The following is a 22,249-nucleotide window of genomic DNA, read 5'->3' on the forward strand; positions in this document are numbered from 1 at the left end:
TCTCACCTGATCCAACAATAAAGTCTGAAAGAGTGAGTCTCAACTTCAACTGCTTGCCAGAGCCAACTGGGTGACTTTAGCAAACATTGATGTTGAGGTCCTAGCCTCCATGATTTCATTGTCATCAGCCTGGGGTGCTGCCTGGGCTCTGGGATCTTTCAGGTTCTCTCCTGTCATTTTATCATACAGCCAATGTTTAAAAAAAAAACAAAACTGCCCTAGAAACAGACCCCATAGTTCTGGTTGCCTAGGTGATATTCCAATCTGACAAATCCCAGTTTATTCAAATTGAGGAGGAAATGGGATTGAAAATATGATAACTGAAGTGTCATTTACTTCTAAAGTACTAGTTCTGAAAATGATAGAGACAGTCTAAGTGTATCAATATGCATTGGAACACTGTAGCACTTTCTTAGCCCACTGAAATAAGGTCATCCAGACTGAATGCAAGGAAGATGTTTATGCTCCACTGGGGGCAATGTAGAGTGCAGGAAGACTGAGACCAGAAATATGTGGTACTCGTAATAGACATTCAAAGCCAGATGCAATTCAAGGGGTTTAAGAATGTATAAAGAGAAGGTGCCAAGCACTGAAAAGGAACCAGAGCTACAGCCTGGAACCAACGATTAGGAAAAGGAAATAGAAAAGGCAACATGAGACATTTACTAGTTAATTCCAGTTAATTCTAGTGGAAGGAGTGTATAAAGCCTGGTCAATATTTGCCTAATTATACTGTGCAAGTATAACTTGGCAAGCTTCCCAGGTGGTACTAGTGGTAAAGAATCCACCAGCCGACGCAAGAGATGCAGGAGACGTGAGTTTGATCCCTGGGTCAGGAAGATCCCATGGAGGAAGGTATGGGAACCCACTCCACCATGGACAGAGGGGCCTGGTGGGCTATAGTCCATAGTGTTGCAGAGTTGGACACGACTGAAGCAACTTAGCACACAAGTATAACTCGGCACCTACTTGCTCACAGGTCCTAATACAAAATTCTTCCTGTTGTTCTCCTTTGAACACGCTGTATCCGTCCAGATAGACTGAGCTACACTGCAGTAAAAAAGTTTGCCTCCCCTACAAAACCTCAGAGGATCAATACCACAAAGTGTCTCAGTCACACACCATGTCCACTGGGAGGAGGTGACAGTCATTCAGGAACCCAGACTGATGAAGCAGCCACCGTCTCAGAGGCTGACATTCTCATGTCAGAGCAAAAGAAATGTCATGGAGGATCTTGCACTGTTATATAAATGCTCCCATTCAGAAATGACCCGAATTGTTTCTATTCACAGCTCACTGGCTGTAGCTAGTCACCTGGCCCCATGCAATGAGAAGGGACCAAGGAAGTGTAATCTAACCATGTGCTGAGAAGGTAAGAGGGCTAGAAATATGATGAGTCCCTTATCATATCTCCACATCATCATGGAGAAACAGTCAAGTTTTCTTTTTTTCATGGAAACAGCTACGGATAAAGATATACAAACACAGACAGCTTATTAAAATCAGAGACATCCCTTTGCTGATAAACGTCCATCTAGTCAAAGCTATGGTTTTCCAGTAGTCATGTATGTATGTCAGAGTTGGACCATAAAGAAGGCTGAGTGCCAAAGAATTGATCCTTTCAAATTGTGGTGCTGGAGAAGACTCTTAAGAATCCTTTGGACTGCAAGGAGATCCAACCAGTCAATCCTAAAGGAAATCAACCTTCAATATTCACTGGAAGGACTGATGCTGAAGCTGAAGCTTCAATATTTGACCACCTGATGTGAAGAGTTTACTCACTGGAAAAGACCCTGATGCTGGGAAAGATTGAGGGCAGGAGTAGAAGGGGATGAGAGAGGATGAGGTGATTGGATGGCATCATCAACTCAGTGGACATGAACCTGAGCAAACTGGGGGAGAGAGTGAAGGACAAGGAAACATGGTGTGCTGCAGTCCAATCGCCAAGAGTCAGACATGACTGAGCGAATGAACAGCACCAGCAACAATACCATGTTATATAGCTGGGGTGTACCCACCAGAATGTAATGAGGGAAAGGAATTTTCTCTTTTATTTTTTCTGATGTGTCCCTAGGGCCTAAAATAGCTCTTTAGCATAAAAGAGTTTAAACAAATATTTTGGGGTAAATAAAACTCTTGTGAGAAGTAAGAATACGAAGAAAGAGAGGTAAGAGTAATATTATCATTTATCAGAAGGACTATGACTAACTTGCTGTTAATCATTTCAAAATCACCAAGTAAGAAGCTTCCATAGTCAAATGATTCACTAACTTTATGGAAATGATGCTGTCACCACTTTATTAAATTGCTTCAGAAGTCTTACTTCAATTAAGATCAAGTACAAATCCCGCCTATGTCCAGTATCATGTATTTATTTATTTAAAACATGTATTTGTTTTTGGCTGTGCTGGGTCTTTGTTGCTGTGCGCAGGCTTTCTCTAGTTGTGTGGAGCAGGGGCTCCTCTCTGGGAGGCATGGGCTTCTCACTCTGGCGGCTTCTCATTGCAGAGCATGGGCTCCAGGGTGCAAGGGTTTCAGTAGTTGCGGGTCGTGAGCTCATTGATTGTGGTGCACAGGCTTAGGTGCCCCAAGGCATGTGGAATCTTCCCAGACCAGGGAACAAACCTGAGTGCCCTGCATTAGCAGACAGATTCTTAACCACTGGACCACCAGGGAAGTCCCAATATCACGTTTAACAACAAATAGCCATCAGTTTAAAAAAAAAACAACTTTTTTTAAGAAGAAGGGCAAAAGGATGGCCTTGTCCGCTGAATTAACAATCTCAAGAAATAGGGTAACATTTCAAACTCTCATACCTACATGGAAAGTCTTAATCGTTTATATTGATCTGGATTTTCCCTATATTAACCTATAAATTTAGTGCAACCCAGTCAAAATTTCAATTGGGCTTTTTTCTGCATAAAATTGTTTCCATTTTAATTTCATCAGGTTCCTAACTTCCATAAGTCACTCAATTTCACTCAAAATGTCTTTGACATTTGCTGAAAAGCTGGATTGGTTTAGGAAAATGCTTAACATCAGTGAGATTCTCTGGTAAATTTGCTAAGAAGTAAGACCACATGATGATAACCATCATGTCATCTTGGGAGATGCCCTGATGTCCTGTCCTCTCCCATCCTGGGGCCACCCTCAGAGTGCAGCAATGGAGAATCTAAGCATGGGGACCTTCCCCCTTTCCCAGACCCCTGGATTCTCCCCAGCATGCTCTGGACATTGTGACCAGTTAGAGAGAGCTGCCCAGAGGAGCCAGGCTGAGTCTTCCCTTGATCCTGGGCACATGGCCTGGGATGTATGAGGATAGGTTCTGACCATTTTACAGTTTAAGTCCAGCAGGGAAGCCCGGTGTTACCCATATGGTGACAAATATTACTCAGTGACTGGTGCAAAAGTAGACGAAGTCAACATGGCAGGAGGGGTTCAGGTCTCTGAGCCTTACCCAGGTGGCTCTGCATTCTGGATGGTGTCTTCACTCATGGTCAGAAAGAAAATGTGGCCTCTCAAATGCAACACCACAAGGTTCAAAGGCAGCAGACTGGCAGATTAAGCCTGGCTACTCACTAAAGCAGGCTAAGAACTGAGTCTCATTCCAGTGTTCACCCCCAGCATCAGCCGCCTTCCTAGTACATGATGGAGGTTCCTGGACTTCTCCTGAAGGAAGTTAAACAGAAAGCAGGTCAGAATGTTCTCAGTAGACCATTCATGATTAAGGGATGGTTAACCTGCAACAGGGCTTCCCAGATGGCACTAGTGGTAAAGAATTTGCTAATGCAGGAGACGAAAGAGACACTGGTTCAATCCCTGGGTCGGGAAGATCCCCTGGAGGAGGGCATGGCAACCCTCTCCAGCATCCTTGCCTGGAGAATCCCATAGATAGAGGAGCCTGGTGGACTTCTGTGTCTCTTACTCCACTTTGAGTTTTTCTGTCTAGTTGAGAGACCCATAATTTACCTGTCATAGGCTGGTAGGCAGGGGTGCCTTTTAACCCTATAAAGGGGAAGGACCCTGGTGAGCACACGTGGCCCAGGTATGCCTGACATCATCCGGAAGTTGATCAGGGCAGCTGATTTCCCTGCATACAGTTGAGACAGGGGAGACCTCAGTTTCTGGCCTGTGGAATCCACCCCACTCCTTGGGTAGCACGGACCTCCTGGGTGTTCCTCTCTCTCTGGTGGCCTGTTTGGCCTCCCCTTTCTGTTCTGTGTTGAGTTACCTCCACCCCCTGAGATTCCTCATCTCAATCCAAATTCTGTTCTCTCATAATTGAAATTCACTTCCCAAGTCTGCTCTCCCAGACTGACACTGTGGACAATTTGCTGGGAATCTTTCCAGTCCTGCTTGGGGCATTTATAGGTTTATACAAACACTCTCTTTATAATCTGTAGATGGTCCTGACTCAGTTTTTACAGCAAACATTGTATGATAAACTAAACATCTTTCCTCATTGGTAAATGTGACTCTATTGCATCATTCTTTTACAGCTGTTTAATTTCCACAGGACAGATGATTCAAAAATCCTTTCCCCTCTCTGGTTGTCTCTTAGATTTCTCCTATTAGAGATAATATCACAGTCATGTGCTTCGTCCCCAGACGATCATACACTAGGAACTGTAAAGGCAAGGGAGCTAGGCTTCATGGGGGTGGGTCTTGCCTGTCCCACTTACAGCTGTGTGACCCTGGATCTGTTACTTAAATGTCTGTGCCTCAGTCCTCACATCTGTAAACTGAGCCTGCTGTGGAAATCTTGCAGGTAATACAGCAACATAAAAGGTTTATTGCCACTCAAAGTTGCCTTCTGGTCACAGGAGTGATGAAATTGTGGTAGGGGACTGATCAGAAGTACCGAGACATTTTTAATTAATTTATGGCAAAACAGGGTCAGGTGCTTATTTTTATATTTCCAGTTGATAAATATCACTACATAGGCTTTAAACTTAAAATGTCATTTTAAATAGCTATTTTCTGTTTCTGTAACTTGAGATATTGCTGATAAGATGGAGAAATGGTTATATATGTTTTAACTTATGAAAACCACCTGTATTATCTGTAGGGACTATAGCAACAGTGTGCATGCAGGGTCACAGCTTTCTGTTCTGACAACTCCCATCTTTTTTTCCTCTGAGTGGAAAAATCTCATAGCTTTTTTTTTTTAACTTTGTACATAGCTATTTGTCATATCAACTTGCTTCTTTAAATAGACTGCTATAAAAGTTGCATCTGAGCAAGGTTTTAACTCTTGTTGGAACAGACTGTCACTGGGTAAGCAGTCAGTCTCCGTGAGGTGACGGAGGGCAGGGGTGTCAGAACCTGAACTGGGGGACGAACTCATTGGTGCATGGAGTTGGCCCATACGGAGGACTCAGAGCCTCTCTCATTTCTGGAGAAGCCTCGTGGCATGGCAGGTGGGTGCAGTGTCAGAGTTCAAGCCAGGTAAGGAGCGTGTCCTTGTGGAAAGAGGCAGCCTAGGGGGTGGTGTAGGAGCTCCAGCAGGCGGAGGTGGGCATCCAGCAGACCCGGGTGGACTGTCAGTCTGAGTGAGGGGAGAGACCATCTGGCAGGGCAACCTGGGCTTCAAGGTGGACCTTAACTGTCCATGAATGATAGCAATACCACCCCCCTGGCCAGCATTTAGGAGGCATTATGACACCTTTCAGGCCCAGGACACCCAGAAGGATGCATTCAGGAAAGGAGAGCTCCTGGAAAGGTTTTCACTCTCAGAAGGTGATGATGATAAGTAGCCCCTCTTACTCCTCTCAATAGTAATACATCAAAATGTGAAACCCAGAGCTGCCACTGTTGTCCTGTGTCAGAAGGAAGCAACCTGAAAGGAAAGCTGACTTAGAGGAGTACAGCATTTAAAACGAGCAGAGTTCTGGAGCCCTGGTCCTGACTGTATAGAGCGCAGAACTGCTCTTCCTTTGGGCTTCTTGTTACAGAGGCAAGGCATTTCTTAACTGTTTGAACAAATAGAGCCTAGTGTCCGGGTGCTGTAATAAAAGACATCCTACCTGATAACTACACCTTTGCTCCATAGTTAGCACCTGTCACTGCCAGTGAGTCTGCTAGTGGCTCTGTGCATGACAAATCAGAAGGACCAAGACACTGGGTGACTGGAAGCAAAACCCAAGATCATTTATAGATAAACAATATAAGATCCAGGGCTTAGACACTGTCCTGGGAAAAAGACACAGCCAGATTTTATGATTTTCCAGTGGGTCGCTCTTATGTGGAACTCCAGACAACTGCCTCAGGGTCATTCCACCAGTTAAATGAAGCTTCTTAAATGTTCTTCATTAATACAGAGTGTGAGCTTGTTATGTTGCCGTGGCTACCTACAGTTTAGGTGTGATCCATATCTAAGTAACTACATAAAGTTAAAAAAATAGCTTATTTGATTAATAATTGTATAGGAAAAAAATATGGCAAGAGGGAACAAAATAGCCATAGGGTGAGAAGTTAAGCTGTGGAAGCTATCCTTTTTTTAGCAAAGAAACTGTCAAGTTTACCAATCCAATAATATTCTTAGTAAATTTTCTTGTCAAAGGACTTCTGACAGGGAATTCCTGAACTTTTAGAGAAAACAGAACCCCCAAATACCAAGGGATCATGTCAAAGAACAGAATAATTTTGATAGTAGAAGTCATTTTCACCGTGGGCCACAGCAAGATAAACAGTTATGGGAGTGCACTTGTAATACTTTGAGTCATTAATTTGTAAACGACAAAGATCGGAAATAAGGGATTTTCTTCACCCCAAAGACATCCTACTTACTAAGGCCATAATACAAAATATAACAAAACTCAACAAAAGGAAATTGAAAAGGAATGTATGTAATCATTCCAAAGACAGGATGCATGACATTTCCCACCAACTAACATTACAATAGGTAGCTGAATCAACTAGCTATACAATCTGACTTAGAAAATATAGAAAAGATTATTTAAAATATTGTCATATAAAGGGCTTAGTTGACTTCCTTTGTCTAATGGTATTCACACTTTAGTGACAGTATGTCAAAAGTTTGTTAGTAAAGGTAGGAATGCAGTAGAATATTTTTAGACCACCTACATTTAGCATACATTAAATCACACAACACATTCCTTTTAGTAAATGCTCCTTTTATAACATTCATTCCTGTTACTAATAGAGACTGCAAACAGGATTATGATATTTAATTAATTCACAAAATGCAGCTGTACTTCAAGCTCTTGGCATCTGTCCAATATTTTTAACATAAATTTTTAGAGAGAGAAAAAAGAGGAATTATTTCAAATTTTTCTTATTAGTTCTTAATTTGGGGGAGGAATGGGGCAAGGGAGATCAATAGAGGAAAACTCTGGGCAAGTGTTACAGTAAAAATTAGAGTCAGTGTGGGCAGGCTGTTGATCCAAGAAATGCCATGTATATGTGAAAATGCCATGATGTTATAAGGTACACCTTCAGGATAATATTCCACATCAACAAACTTGGTCATATTCTTGATTTAAAGTAGAGAAATCTAATACAAACCAGCTTAAACAGAAAGAAAAGTATATTGACCCACATAACCAAACTGCAATGGAAACAGGCATAAAGCTAGCTAGCACCAAGAGCTCAAATGCCGTTAGACATGATCTTCTCTTGCTCTGTATATTAGTTTTTTTTTTTTTAAGTGAATAAAGCCTTTTTATTTAATTATTTTTTGGACATGCCGCATGTGGAACTTCCCTGAACCCATGCCCCTTGCACTGGACCACCAGGGAAGTCTCTGTATGTTAGTTTTATTTTCTTCTACTGTAAATCCACTTTCTATATAGAAAGAAGCATGGCTGGTGGCAGTCTCTAGGTTCATAAATAACGGTTTAATGATAGTGAAAAGATCCTAGAGAAGGATTCTGATTGGCCTAACTAGTGTGATGGATCGATAATTGTGGCTAGAGTTGTGAGGTCTGGGTAAGCTTAAATCCCCGCCTTTAGACCAAAAACTATAAGCCAGGGAGGTAGGTCAGGCAGACCCTATTCTAACTTGGTGGCTTTTAACCAAACCTCTCATTATAAGAGTAGGGTAAAACAATGAATACTCAAAAATAATACATGTAGGATGAATTCTAATTAGCATTAATTAGAGGAGTAGAAATAGTAGAAAAAACTATCAGATTATAATGATAACCTATAGAATGGAGGAATACACTGCAAGCCACATGTCTGACAAGGGTATAGTATTCAGAATATGCAAGAAACACAACAGCTGAAAAACAAACCAATCAAGAAGTGGGCAAAGGTCTTGAATACACATTTTTCCAAAGAAGATACACAAACGGCCAACAGGCATGTGAAAATGATACTCAGCATCATTGGTCGTTGCTGTGCTGTGTTCACTCACTCAGTCGTGTCTGACACAATGTGGCCCCGTGGACTGTAGCCCACCAGGCTCCTCCGTCCATGGGATTTCCCAGGCAAGAGCACTGGAGTGGATTGCCATTTCCTACTCCAGGAGATCTTCCCGACCTTGAACCTGAGTCTCTTAGGTCTCCTGCAGTGGCAGCCGGATTCTTTACCACTATGCCACCTGGGAATCCATTAGTCATTAGAGAAATGCAAATTAAAATCATAACGAGTGTTGGTGAGGAGTAGAAAAATTCAAACCCATACGTTGCTGGTAGAAGTGAGGTGGTGCAGCCACTGTAGAAAACAGATCGATGGCTCCTCACAGGTTAGTTTGGACTGTGGGAGGGAACAACCAGAGGCTGTGGGAGGCAGGCTTTGTAGGAATAAGAGGGTGGGGTGCCTTGGTTCCCACACAAGGATGTGATTAGATTGTTTGGCTAATTCTGTGGGCTGGCAAGGAACTGAAATCTGCTGCTTAGGAGTAAGTAGCAATTGTACCTGGTCTGCTTGATAAGGAGGATTGCTTGACCAGGGGTCCTTATCTGTGAACGCAGAGCAGGGAGGAGAATGTACACTTAGGTCATGTGAGGGCTTCCGGGTTTCAGGTATCGAGGCAGCAAGTGATACTAATTCCAAGTCTTATACTGCATAGATTTACCACAAGAAAGGAAATCCTCCTTTTCCCCTTAGTTACAATTATTCTGCTTAGCCTGTCTCAGATCATGTACCTACCCTTAATGCTGGGAGTTTAAAGACTATGATTATCAGCCTCACTGGGCCACAGGATTGGGAATGAAGCTGTGCCCCCAGTGAAGAACATCTCTTTTCAAAAGATAGTGATCAAATGACAACATAATTCCTAATCACAGTGTGTTCCTTCCCTCTGCTCTCCCCCTTCTTTCCTCTCTCAGTTTTTTCTGTTTCTTTTCCCTTTTTTCTTCTCTATCTCCTGCTCCTCACCTCCTCTCTGCACCTTCCCTTCCACTCTTTATCTCCCCCATTTTTTTACTTCTTTGTTCTGTTCTCTCCCACTTGCTTCTCCTTATCCCCTCACCTGTTTTTAATTGTCCATGACTGCAACAGCCCCCAACATCTGTCACCGATATAGTGCCCCAGCGCCTCAGTGGGAAAGAATCTGCCTGCAATGCAGGAGACACAGGTTCCATCCCTGGGTCAGGAGGATCCCCTGGAGGAGGTCGTGGCGACCCACTCTAGTATTCTTGCCTGGCGAATCCTCGTGGACAAGGAGCCTGGTGGGCTACAACCCACAGGATCACAAAAAATCAGACACTACTGAAGCAACTTAGCACACAGGAATCTAGTGGCCTTTAGCTGGACTCCTGCTTCTTACTGCTTTAGTCAGATCTCTAAGTAAAGGAAGAATTGGGAAAAGCCAAAATTAACTGTTAGTCTACTTTTCCTATCCAAATTTACAAAAACTGGCCAAACTTCATGGAAAGTATACCCTAATTGGGAAAACCAATTTTTCCTCTGTTATAATCTAAAATGAATTCATGAAGCAAAGATCAGTTTCTGAAATTCTAGATGTACTTTCAATGCAAAATCTCTCAATGCCTTTGTACTTTTTATAAAAAAGGTTTTTCTGAACTACTTTGCAATACATAGTATCTCTAATTAAAATAATTATTGATCTTTTGTCTTTGTTTTGTGGGAAGAAGTGGTAATGAAAGCATTGCTAGTAAAATATCTAGCAGCTGAATAAAGTCTACAAAGAGTACACAGTCAAGATGGTCAATAACACAGTTTGGAATTATTTACAAAGGTAATTGAAACACTTCACACTCTAAGCAAATAGATCTACTCGAATGCCAGGTAATATCAAAGTAGAACGAACTACAATTAATGTGTTTAAAGGTGTGGATACCCATGAGATTTGCTTCCTAACAACCATTTCTTGGAGTGAATCTCATTCACATCCTCTAGTCCCTGGCAGAGTATGTAGTTTATGGTAGGGGCTTAGTCAGTTTTAGCGTCTGACTGGCTGAAGGAATGAATACATTGATGAAGGACGTCAGATCATCTGATGTAGCTACCTCATGCAGTGAAAATGCAGTTTCAATGGCTTGATTGCCTAAGTGTAGCCTGTGGTAACTCAGGCTGCTTGGAGCTAGTTTGGGAGTCTCTCTGCCACTTTGTAGACAAGAACAACAAAGAAACTATCTCCAAGAATCCCAGATGCCACTGCTAACACGGATCTTCTACGGAAATAATCCAGGTCAAAAAGGGAAATGACTTTCAAGCTGAGTCCTTATTATGAAATGTTTAAATTATGGGAGTGTGAAGAAGAAAACTCCAGCAGGTTCAGATGCTTAAGTTAGAAAGAGTCACAAAGAAGCCTATATGTTAACAGACATGAAACCCAGCTCCAAAATAACACCTCAAACTTGACAAAATAATAGTGCTTTCATTGTCCCACTACATTTTTTAAATATATAGCACATTTGAAAAAGTTTTCATGTAAGAAGATGAGAAAATATTTATTGACTTGCTAGTAGTATTTATTCTGGAAGATGGTATTTTTTTATGTCAATACTCAATTTAGATTCAGTTGTAGTTTAATAACAATCCTCCAACTAAATCATTGTCTATTATGATAAAAGAGTTAAATTTATTTTTACATTTAAACATGTAGTTGCATGCAGATAACATTCCAAGAATATATCAGTCTTTCCAGATTTAAATACTAATCTGAAATTGTCAGGATGGAAATTTTGTCAAGTGTTTATGACATAAGGTGACAGGAGCAAGAATTCTTTTGAAAAAGACTGAATTTGATCATTGAAATGTATCTTTCTGGTCTTCTGAGGTTTTAAATTGATACTGATATTGGTTTATTTCTTTTGATGTGTTTTGTCAGTTTTTTAAAATTTTTATGTATATATTTTTAATTGGCATATAATTGCTTTACAGTGTTGTATAGTTTCTGCTGTACAACTATATTGATATATATAATGTGCATATTATATATAATACATAATAATATACATGCATGTGTACACGCTAGGTCACTTGAGTCATGTCCAACTCTGTGCGACCCTTTGGGCTGTAGCCCACCAGGCTCCTCTGTCTACGGGATTCTCCAGGCAAGAATACTGAAGTGGGTTGCCATGCCCTCCTCCGGGGAATCTTCCTGACCCAGGGATTGAACCCGTATCTCTTGCATCTCCTGCATTGGCAGGAGGGTTCTTTACCACTAGCGCTACCTGGGAAACCCCAATAATCTACATACGTGTTTATAATTACCTATTGCTGCACGGCAAATTACCTCAAAACGTTTGCAGCTGAAACAGCAAACACTTATTATCTCCATTTCTGAATGTCAGGAATCTGGGTGTGCCTCCGCTGGGTGACTCTGGCTGAGTTTCTCAGGAGGCTGCATGGCTGTGACCATCTCAAGGCTCCAGTCTGGGGGATCTACTGCCAAGCTGGCTCATGTGACCATTGCAGGCTTCGGGGCTGCTGTGGCTGTTGGTCAGAGACATCAATACCTTGCTATATGGGCCTCCCTATAGATCAGCTCACAACAGGATGCTGGTTTACCTCAGAGTGGGCCAGAGAAAAAGGGAGAAGGTGCCCCAGACAGAAGTCATAGTCTTTTTGTAATCTGCCCTCAGAAGTGATAGCCTGCCCTTCTGCCATATTCCGTTCATTTGGAGTGAGTCCAAAGTCCAGCCTACACACAAGGGGAGAGAATTAATTACACAAGGATGTGAAAACCAGTAGGATCACTGGGGGCATTGTAGAGTTTGCCTGCTATGTGTGTGTGTGGGGGGGGGGTGCGCACATGGGTGTGCATTTGTATGAATATATACATACATGCATGCACACGCATGTGTTTACATGTGTATGCATACATATATTGGGTTTCCCAAGTAGTGTTAGTGGTAGAGAACCTGCCTGCCAATGCAAGAAATGTAAGAGACACAGGTTCAGTCCCTGGGTCTGGATGATCCCCTAGGGGAGGGCACAGCATCCCACCCCAGTATTCTTTCCTGGAGAATCCCATAGACAGGGGAGCCTGGCAGGCTGCAGTCCATAGCATCACACACAGTCGGACACGACTGAAGCGACTTAGCACGCACACACACATAAATATATACACACACATATATATACATGTAGATACAGCCACACATGTATATAGAGAGAGACTTTATGCTTGAAATGCCTGATTGCTACATCATATGTGTGATAAAATGCAACATTCTTTTTTATATTCATATGTTTATTATTAATTGAAAGATAATTGCTTTACAATACTGTGTGGGTTTCTGCCATACATCAACATGAATCAGTCGAAAGTATACATATGTCCCTTCCCCCTTGAACCTCCCTCCCACCCTCCACCCCATCCCACCACTACAGGTTGTCACAGAGCCTCAGTCTGAGTTCTCTGAGTCACATAGCAAATTACCGCTGGCTATCTACTTAACGTGTGGTAATGTATATGTTTCCGTGCTACTCTCTCCATTCGTCTCACCGTCTCTTTCCCTCCCTGCTGCCCTGTCCCTAAGTCTGTTCTCTATGTAAATGCAGCATTCTTAATAGCATTAACAAGACTTCTCTGCTAGCTTAAGATAAACGTCTATCAATAACTCACCAAGTCAAAACTGAGCATAGCAAGAGAAGGGTTAGTAAATTCAATGACATTACACAATGAAGTGCTATAATGAAAATTAGTATTTGTGAGTTGTGTGAATTCCACCCAGTATCACCTCTAATTTCAGGCAAGGGGACTTCTGCCCTAGGCTCCTTGATTTAGAGGACACTGCTCAGGTCTTCTACTGGACTCATGTCCCACCACGCTCATGCACTCCACTGAGGGACAAGTGGATGAACCCCTCTGGAGTTCTTGCCCCCTCTGTGACCCTAACGGACATGTGATGCCCCAGGTGTAAAGGATAGTGAAAAGGTGGCTATAGGAGGGAATGGGCAGAGCTTAGATAGGTTCTTGGGAGAAGATGTGAAATCACACTGAAGCAAATTCAGGTTTGGAACTGAAAATTATATCATTCGATTAAGCTGGGATTCTGCCTAGAGGTTTCTAGCTTTTCCAGACAATACAGCATGTTTCCAAACTTGAATCACTTCTTATTCCTCTACAGGAAGGTATTTTGAGGGTTGTGTGTGAATTCTGAGAGAAAACAGGTATGTAAAGATGAAGTGGAAATGGCTGCATCAAGTGATAGCATTCTGGGCCGGACCTTGGAGGTCAGTGAAGGGGTACTTTTGGAGATAGATTCAGAAATGATGTTTATTCAAAGTCTGGAGGCAACAGGCATTAGCCAGGGAGAAGAGAGCAAAGAAGACAGCTTTTAACTTCCCAGGGGGTTCCGTGGTAAAGAATGGCATCATATATCATAAAAAGGTATACATAAAAGAATGCGATTTGATAGTAACTGATGTATTACTTATTCTATGGTCATTGTATACAGTAGGAATGGGTGGTAATTATTCAAGACAAATTAGGAAGAGAATTTTTTTTAAAATTATGTAGATTTTATGATGGCCATTACATGCATAATTTTTTTCTTACACACTTTTTTACTAGCAAATTATTCTTGAGAAACAATTGCATGTCAACATCTCAATGAGAACTTTTTATTCTGTGAACAATGCATTCTACCTGTCTGGGAGAATGTAATTAAATAATGGATTTTTTGAAGTAAACTTTCAGCTTCTTCATTTTACTGTTGAAGAAACTGAGATTCAGAGACATTCAGTGACTAGAAGGTGGCCAACAGATAGTTAATTTCAGAACTGAGACTAAACTCCACATGCCCTGACTTGGAACACAAGGATTTTTTTCTTATCCAAATCCACATACATGATATGATAGAGCTTTCAAACCGGGATATGCTTAGCCCTGTAGGCAATGGCAGCATGCCAGGGAGGCAAAGCCACAGGATAAACACAGGGTGTCTTGCTTCAATGTAAATATTACTCAAAGATTTGAGGGGAGTTAGGGGGAGTCACTTTATTTTTATATTGAAATAAAATTTGTTATAAAGGAGAATGTACATTTTACATGAATTTTTTAAATTTCAGGCTGGATTCCTCAGGCTATAATCCCATCAAATGGAGGTAAAAGTTCTCTCTGTTCACTTGGCTACAGGTACCTCTTCTGTAGACCACCAGTGTGTGAAGACATCTAGGAAGAATCAAGAAGTGCCTTCACTAATCCCCATCTTTCACATTTCATTTTAAACTTGCATTATTTTAGTCCTTGCAATCAATTAAATGGTAAATTTTTCTTGAAGAGGGAACATATAAAGACCTCTTAATAGATGAGTCTCTGAGTTCCTTTCCTAAGAACAGAGCTCTCTGTTTAAAATTTATTTTCTCCTCTGAATCAGTGTAAAGTGATGAGATTTCAGAATAAAATATTTAAATGTGATTTTAGTAGAAATTAACTGGTTAGTAGTTTACTTCTTTAAGATGCTCTCTAAAAGTAAATAGCCTGTGGTTGTAAAACTCACATTTGTCTAATGTACAAAGTTGACCTAGGAGTATGCATCTCCATTTTTCTGTGTAGCATATTAATAAATGATATCTGGAAAGCTGTCATACATATTAACAGCAAAGATGGGAGACAAGATGCTAGTAAATTATTTTATAGCTTTTCTCAGTGGACCATTTCTTTCATCTGATTTTTATTCCTGGGTTAGAAACTATTTAAACAATGGTTCTCAGATGGTTACTTTCCCCATGGTACCTAGAAGAACTTTTATCCACCCACCCCAAAAGGCTCAAGTACTTATAAAAATTATTTATACTCAAATATTTATAAAAAGTTCTAGAAAGAATGTGTTTTGACTCCTTCACTGAGACCTTTTTTAATGCTCTATTCCAATACCAAGACTTTTTAATGCAAGTAGCTTGATCCGTTTCAAAAAATTACATTTAATTCTTAGATCTCAAGTTCAGATTTGGTGCCAAGAAACCAACCTATTCAATTGAATCAATTGTTATTAAATTCATTGTGTTAGGTCCTGGCCAAAAAAAAAAAACAAACAAAAAAAAACCTCCAGCCTCCAAAAGTTTCCCAAGCTAGAGGAAAACCAAATTCATATAAATAAAATCATAAGGTCTTCAAGATTGGATGAGACTGGCCAAATAGTGGCTCAGCTTAACAAAAGAAATCTTAATGCAATATTTCTTTTCAGAAAATAAAAATTAATGCAAAACACACATGATGAACAAAAATGTCAAATTTTAAAATAAAGACAGTCTCACTGGTACTGATTTTTTTTTTCCCCTTTTGCATTAAGCTCCAGGAGGGCTCCACCAGGCCCTGCCTCACTCCTACCCTTCACAGGTGCTGTGGTTTCACACACATCTACTTTTCAGAAACCTAAATTTTCTAATATTCAGATCTCAATAGAGTTATTATTACTGGGTGACTTCATTGGGGCCGTCTGATACACTCGTGGTCTCTGGTCTCTACCCGATCGCCATCCCTCCTACATCCGCGGTATGCAGCACCCCGCGTAGGAGAAACACGGGAGACCTAGGTTCGACGCAGTGGCTGTTGCAGGGCCACAAGCGCAAACGTCACAGAAGTCCGGATTTGGCTTCACATCTTCCCTACTTCGGATTGGCTTTTAGTCCACAGGGTGGTGGTAACTCTTGGTAACCGCCGGAACAGTCAGCCGCGGGCCAGGCTGGGTCGACCACAGGTGCTGCGGAATGCATGGGTGTCCGGATGGCCAGGGAACCCAGTCATCTGCCGCGTGCCTGCCGACACCCAGCAATCCAAGTGAAGGCCGCAGAAGCTGCCCTGGAAATCAGCCGTATGGTAAGCATCTCCCTCTTCCTCAGACCGTGGAGCGTTTCGGGGGATCCTGACAGAGCTCCAGTCCGCTGGAGGCCACCCCGGGGTCCGGGGCGAAGGGATAACGCAATCACAGTCCCCAGCCAAACCTTCCACTGGGGCTAGAAGCCTGTCATCTCCTGACTGGGGTTTGAGGACTGCCCCGATCCACACTAATTGATTTACACTGACCCTTTCCCATTTAATATCTCATGCATATATAATTATGGCAGTTTATAGAGACTAACAGGACTTCCCAGGTGGCGCTAGTGGTAAAGAACCCTCCTGCCAATGCAGGAGAGGGGAGAGGTAAGAGACACAGTTCGATCCCTGAGTCAGGAAGATCCCCTGGAAAAGGGAATGGCAACCCACTCCAGTATTGTTGCCTGGAGAATCCCATGGACAGAGGAGCCTGGAGGGCTACAGTTTACAGAATGCAGGAAAAGTCAGACAGGACTGAAGCAACTGAGGATGCCTGCTGGCACACAGATTAACAACACCATAAATTTGAAATCTTGACCCTCCTATATATATACATATATATATATATGTACATGTATATATATACACACATGTAGAGCCCTCAAATGTTTCCCTAAAGTGCAGATTGACACACTGGGGAGGAAAAGTTCTTTGAGGGACAATACAAGCGGAGTTGAGGACAGTTTAGATAATGACTAAAAGAATCCTTGATTGGGGAATGAAAAAAAGTCACAATTGCATTGTGCCATTTAGGACCTAACAAGGTGCTCTCGAGTTCTCACGCTTGTCTAGAAAGGCTTGGAGCTATGATAATTAGTCAAGGCTGAACGTTCTGTAATGAAATGGAAACTTCACACTAAATCCTAACTTGTGACGCATGTGTATTGCATGAAGGTATAGGAATGAATCATTATAGTAGATAAATCATCAAAGTGAGGATATTTTCTTCCATAGGTCTTAATAAAGTCTTCATTCTTCTAGGATGTAGTAGTCCCACAATTTTCAAACATTTTATTCTATTTTATCTAGATCCCAAGGTATCTGCAGTGGAAGTAGCTGCTTTTTTTCTTCTCTATGCTAGAACAATCTACATCCAAGTTTTGTGTTGGGTTGTTTTTATTTTCCTGTTTCATCAATCAGTTAATTTGAAAGCTAACATTTTCCCCTTATCAGATTCCTGAAATTGTTCTGCAAATTGAATACCTTTTCTGTGTGATATTCTCTACCATGCTACACAATATTGCAGATTCAAGTTCTACCTTCTTGAAACCCTCCCTCTCTGTTCCCACTGTCTTTTTGCTTCTCTTCATAACTTTATAACAATCCCTCATGTATCTTCTTACGCAGCTTGGCTCTCTACTCCTCCTTCCAAATGTAGACACTTCAGGATGGTCTTCCCTGGGTCCCACTTTCTCCTCTGTGCTGGCTGACGACCAGGCTGGACATACCTATCCTGACACTCTGGTGAGATTCGCTCTCCCACTTGCAACTTTCTGGTGGTCGCCTTGACCTCTTCCACCAGTGCCTCAGGTTCACGCTTTGTCCACTGCATGCATCTTCCCTCCCGGTCACCTTTCTCATCATCGTGTCATCACATCATCATCATCACCAGTGGCTTCCCTTGCCCTTATTCTCTGCCTCCGGTTACCTGCCAGTTCTCATCAATTCTCTCTGTAGCTCACATGTCATCCCTGTTCCCTGCTCATTCTCACTTGCTTCTATCCCTGGGGCAGGCTTATCAGATCTTGACTTGATTTTCCAGAGGCAACCTTGCTTCCTGTCTGCAGTTCTATCTGCACCCTAGGCCATGAGATATGGCATGCTTTGTCACATCTTTTTTCCTGTTTAAAAATCCTATAATATTTCTCTGCAAACTTCCCAGAGTTGAGTCCATTGATTAATTAGCCAGTCGTTATTAAGTCCATTCTTTTACAGCCCAACAAAGCAAGGGCACCAAAAGAGAAGGAGGAAAAATGATTTTAAAATAACTTGATATTGGATATTATTTAAAAGCATTGATATAGTTGTCATGGGAAAAATCAGAACTTTATTAGACTTCCTTACACTGATCTTACCATGCTGTTAGTGTTTCATTTATATATATACAAAATTAAATTTAATTTTAGGTTACATAAAATATGTGATTTTAAGTTAGAATTCTTAAGACCCATTAAAGTTTTCTTTGAGCAGTAGGTACATACTTCTGAGCCTAAATTTCAAAGTGAGCACAAGTATATGACCCCAATTCACCTTTTAAAATGGATCCCTCACAGTTGCTTGCTGTATTCCTTTTCCCTGCAGCCAAAGACTGTACCAGCCTAATGCCTTGTACGTTCTTCCCCTGCTTTCCCTCCTTTGTGTACTTCCTTCCCTGTAACTAAAACACCCATCCATCAAAATCTTTGTCTAAATTCTCCTCATCATTCAGACTGAGCCCACTTGTCAGTCTTGCCCTAAAATCCTCTCAAAGTTCCCAGGGTTCACAGTACTTTCTTACTCCTCTGAATTCACTAGAGTGGTATTTTTCTTCTCTCATAGCGCTTAACATTTGCAACCTTCTTTTGCAACATTGTGTATCCTTCCTTCTCTTATTCAAAGTTTACTTACAGGGAATAGACATAGTACCTGATTCGTTGCTACATTTACTAGCTAGCCATAGACTAAACTAGTCACAGCCTGAACCACAGTAGTTTGTGGTTCAATAAATAGCTGAATGACCTGTTTGGACAAACTTTGGTAGAAATGTTCATGTAAAAGTATGCTGCTGCGTACAGCTATTGTTAAAAATAGTATGGCAGTTCCTCAAAAGGTTAAACATACAATTATCATGTTATCCAGAAATTCCACTTCTGAGTATTAATATATACTCAAATGAAGTGCAAACAGGGTTTCGGATATTTGTACACCCATATTCATAGCAGCATTATTCGCAAAAGCCAAAAAGTGGAAGCAATCCAAGTGTTACTGATAGCTAAATGAAAAAACCAAATGTGGTATACACATACAATGGAATATTATTCAGCCTTAAAAGGAAGGAAGTCTTGACATACACTACAACTAGATGATTCTTGAAGACATTATGCTAAGTGAAATAAGCCAGTCACAAAAAGACAAATGCTGCATGCTTCCATTTATGTGAGGTACTTAGAGTAGACAAATTTATGGAAACTGACAGTAGAAGGGTAAGTGTCAGAAACAGAGGAGAGAGGGAAAGAAATGAAGAGGTAGTGGGTTCAGAATTTCATCTGAGAAAGATGAAAAACTGAAAATGAATGGTGGTGATGGCTGCACCGCAATGTGAATGCACTTATTACCACAAAAATGTGCAGTTAAAGTAGTAAATTCGGCATTATGTATATTTTACCACAATTTAAAAAAAACAAAACAGTTCAGGGAAAGAATTCTTGTGTCTCTTTAGATGAAAGGAATATGCTGCCAGTGAAGTTGTTTGTTGATTGGGAACTGGAACTGTTCCACCACGGGTTCACTGAAACTTGAAACCTCTTGGAGCATTTTCGAGTTCTCTGGCATTATGACACCTTCTTGTTACCAGATTCATATGAAAGTTTTGCTTGGAAGGAAGTATGCCATGATAAAGAGCTGGGTAAATGAATAATTAATTACATCAGTGATTTACATATTGTGAGTTTTCATTTCCCTTTTTCATCTTTTTCTTTTCAAAATTTAAGTCCTGAAATATTCATTCCATGAGTAAAGTGTTCAGAATGTATATTAATTTCTGATTACTAAATTAATATGTGTATATCACAAAATATTCAAACATTATTGAAAAGGGAATTTGCTAAAAAGTGACAGTCCCTTGTAATCTCAAGTAATAACTTGTTAATGGTTTGGAGTGTGTGCATTTTGTGTGCATATAAATGTCGTTAGTAACAAAACTATTGTTACATATATAAATATTATACTGCCAATGGCATTTTTACTTAAAATTATATTTTGGATTTTTTTTAGGTCTAGACATCTATCTCTCTTTGTTTTTAAGCTACTACATATGTCCTACTGTGAAGTTGCATCTTAATATAACCCCTATTCCAATTAATTAGGCATATTTCACAACTACAGACAATGTATGTATGAGATGAGCAATGATATTCACATTTTGCTTGTGTGTGTATGTACTGATGTATTTCTGAGTGTTAGATGTGAAACTGTGAGATTGTTAGAAGCCATCTTGTAATTTTAATGGATAGCTGCAAAATTTTAATTATACTTTGACCAAGCTTTAACATTCAAAACACTTTGGCAAAATTGAGATTGACTGTGTATAGTACAAGCTGATGGTTTCAATGTTTAAATTAAAATACCCAGATGTGGATGTCTAATGGGGTTTTTTCAAACTCCAGATTCAGCTCATTTATCATGGTCACAAAATACCCTAATGGAAATGCCTACACCTGAACCAATAAATTCTCCAAGCCCCAAGATCCAACTTGTCTAACAGGGTCACAAAGAAAGTTTGGGGTATAAATTAGCAGCTCTTCTCCATCCCTGGGATATCTGTCTTCCTCACCTCTAGATACTTGTTCATCCCATTAAATCTAACTTTTTAATGTCCCCTACTAAATAACAAAACCAGTGTCCAAAAATCCATAAATCACTTACTGACATTAAAACCTCACCACCCACAACAAATTCAGGCTGAAATTTCTGAAATTTGGTGATTGCTTTGACCCTGATAATTACAGTGTTTGTCAGATTCCACAAGTGCAATGATTATACTCTCCACTTCTGCTGTGTCTTATTAGCATTACTCCTTCATTGACAAATTATAGATGGTCTTTAATTTTTCCATATCATCTTAGACCACATAGCCTATAAATGTTATTTTGTAATTTAGTAAAAAATTTAAGAAGAAAAAGCAAAGCAGTTAAATAACTGTTGTTGGATATGTATTTTCAAACAAAAAACCTATGGGAATAAAAACTGCTTCTTCTCCTCCAAAAATTCCCATGGTCCAAGTATATTAGTAACTCTTGAAACATGAAGACACTATTTCTTTGCAGAGGAAAAAAAATAACATTCATACACTCATTCATTCATTTGTCTGACATTTATTGAGAACTTATAGGGTACATTATACTCTTCTCCTTCCATCTCCAACCTTGACACTGTCTTCTGTGAAAACGGAAAACCTACCAAATATCAGTCCTTCATGCTTAAAGAAATATTTACAGATATTTAAAGACCAAATTATTCTTCCTCATGGAGAATAAAAAGCTTGTTTTTGGTATATAAGTACACACGCACATTTTTTTTTCTCTTGATTAAAATTTATTTACACATCTGTGCTCAGGATTAAGGATAATGAAATTCAACCACAAAAATGATTAAGTAATGTTGAATTGTGTTGGAATTTATCAGTTTAGAGTAGTTGCCTCCATATTCACCTTTCTTTTGATCTTTTTGTAGACATTATTGTTATTGACTGCAAATGTCTCAGTATTTCTGCTCAGTGGAATGTGGCTTGACAGATTAATTATATGTTATCAGGCAATTGAAGAGCAGCTAAAGATATGTGGCCACAAGAGGGATGCTGATGTCTTTGAGCTGTTTCTTTCTCAAAAGTAAGTGTACTTTATGTAAGAAAGAGAAGAGCATCATGTTATGTTTCATAGATTCAAATGTTCTCTTTCATTGTTTTCCCCTTGTGTGGACTGGCAAGTAGCCCATGTTTGTTGGCATTCACAGTCTCTATTGGAGAGGCAGGATCCTGAAATGGATAAAAACAAAGACTATGGAGTCAGGCTGAGTTTGAATCCCAGTTCTCTCTCTTCCAACTGGATGATCCTGTGCATGTCATAAACCTATTAGGGTGGTCAGTTTAGCCAATATAAATATAGAATACCAGTGACATGTGCATTTCAGAGAAACAAATGAATATAATTTTTTTAGTATAAATATGTCCCACATCACATTGGGACGTTTGTTGTTTCTCTGAAATGCACATGTAACTGTGGATCCTGTATTTTATCTGGCAAACCTATTGCCTACATATAACAGTACTACCTGTTTCACAGGGCCATTGTG

At 40.4% G+C, this 22,249-nt stretch overlaps 1 protein-coding gene across 2 annotated transcripts in view; it reads left to right on the forward strand.

Moving 5' to 3' along the window:
* The window catches only part of LRRC72 (leucine rich repeat containing 72), a 145,726-nt gene that overhangs the window by 80,091 nt on the left and 43,386 nt on the right, over positions 1 to 22,249 (forward strand). The window contains exons 3-6 of one of the 2 annotated variants that reach the window (XM_043462769.1): positions 5,267 to 5,420; positions 14,455 to 14,649; positions 16,015 to 16,204; positions 21,713 to 21,786. In XM_043462769.1, the coding sequence (XP_043318704.1) occupies positions 16,100 to 16,204; positions 21,713 to 21,786 (179 nt within the window). In that variant the 5' untranslated portion in view covers positions 5,267 to 5,420; positions 14,455 to 14,649; positions 16,015 to 16,099. Of the gene's footprint in view, positions 1 to 5,266; positions 5,421 to 14,454; positions 14,816 to 16,014; positions 16,205 to 21,712; positions 21,787 to 22,249 lie in introns of those variants that run through there. The other variant, XR_006268460.1, reaches the window with a different exon arrangement.

The sequence above is a fragment of the Cervus canadensis genome, chromosome 3 (assembly GCF_019320065.1).
Source record: "Cervus canadensis isolate Bull #8, Minnesota chromosome 3, ASM1932006v1, whole genome shotgun sequence".
Classification (NCBI taxonomy): Eukaryota; Metazoa; Chordata; class Mammalia; order Artiodactyla; family Cervidae; genus Cervus; species Cervus canadensis.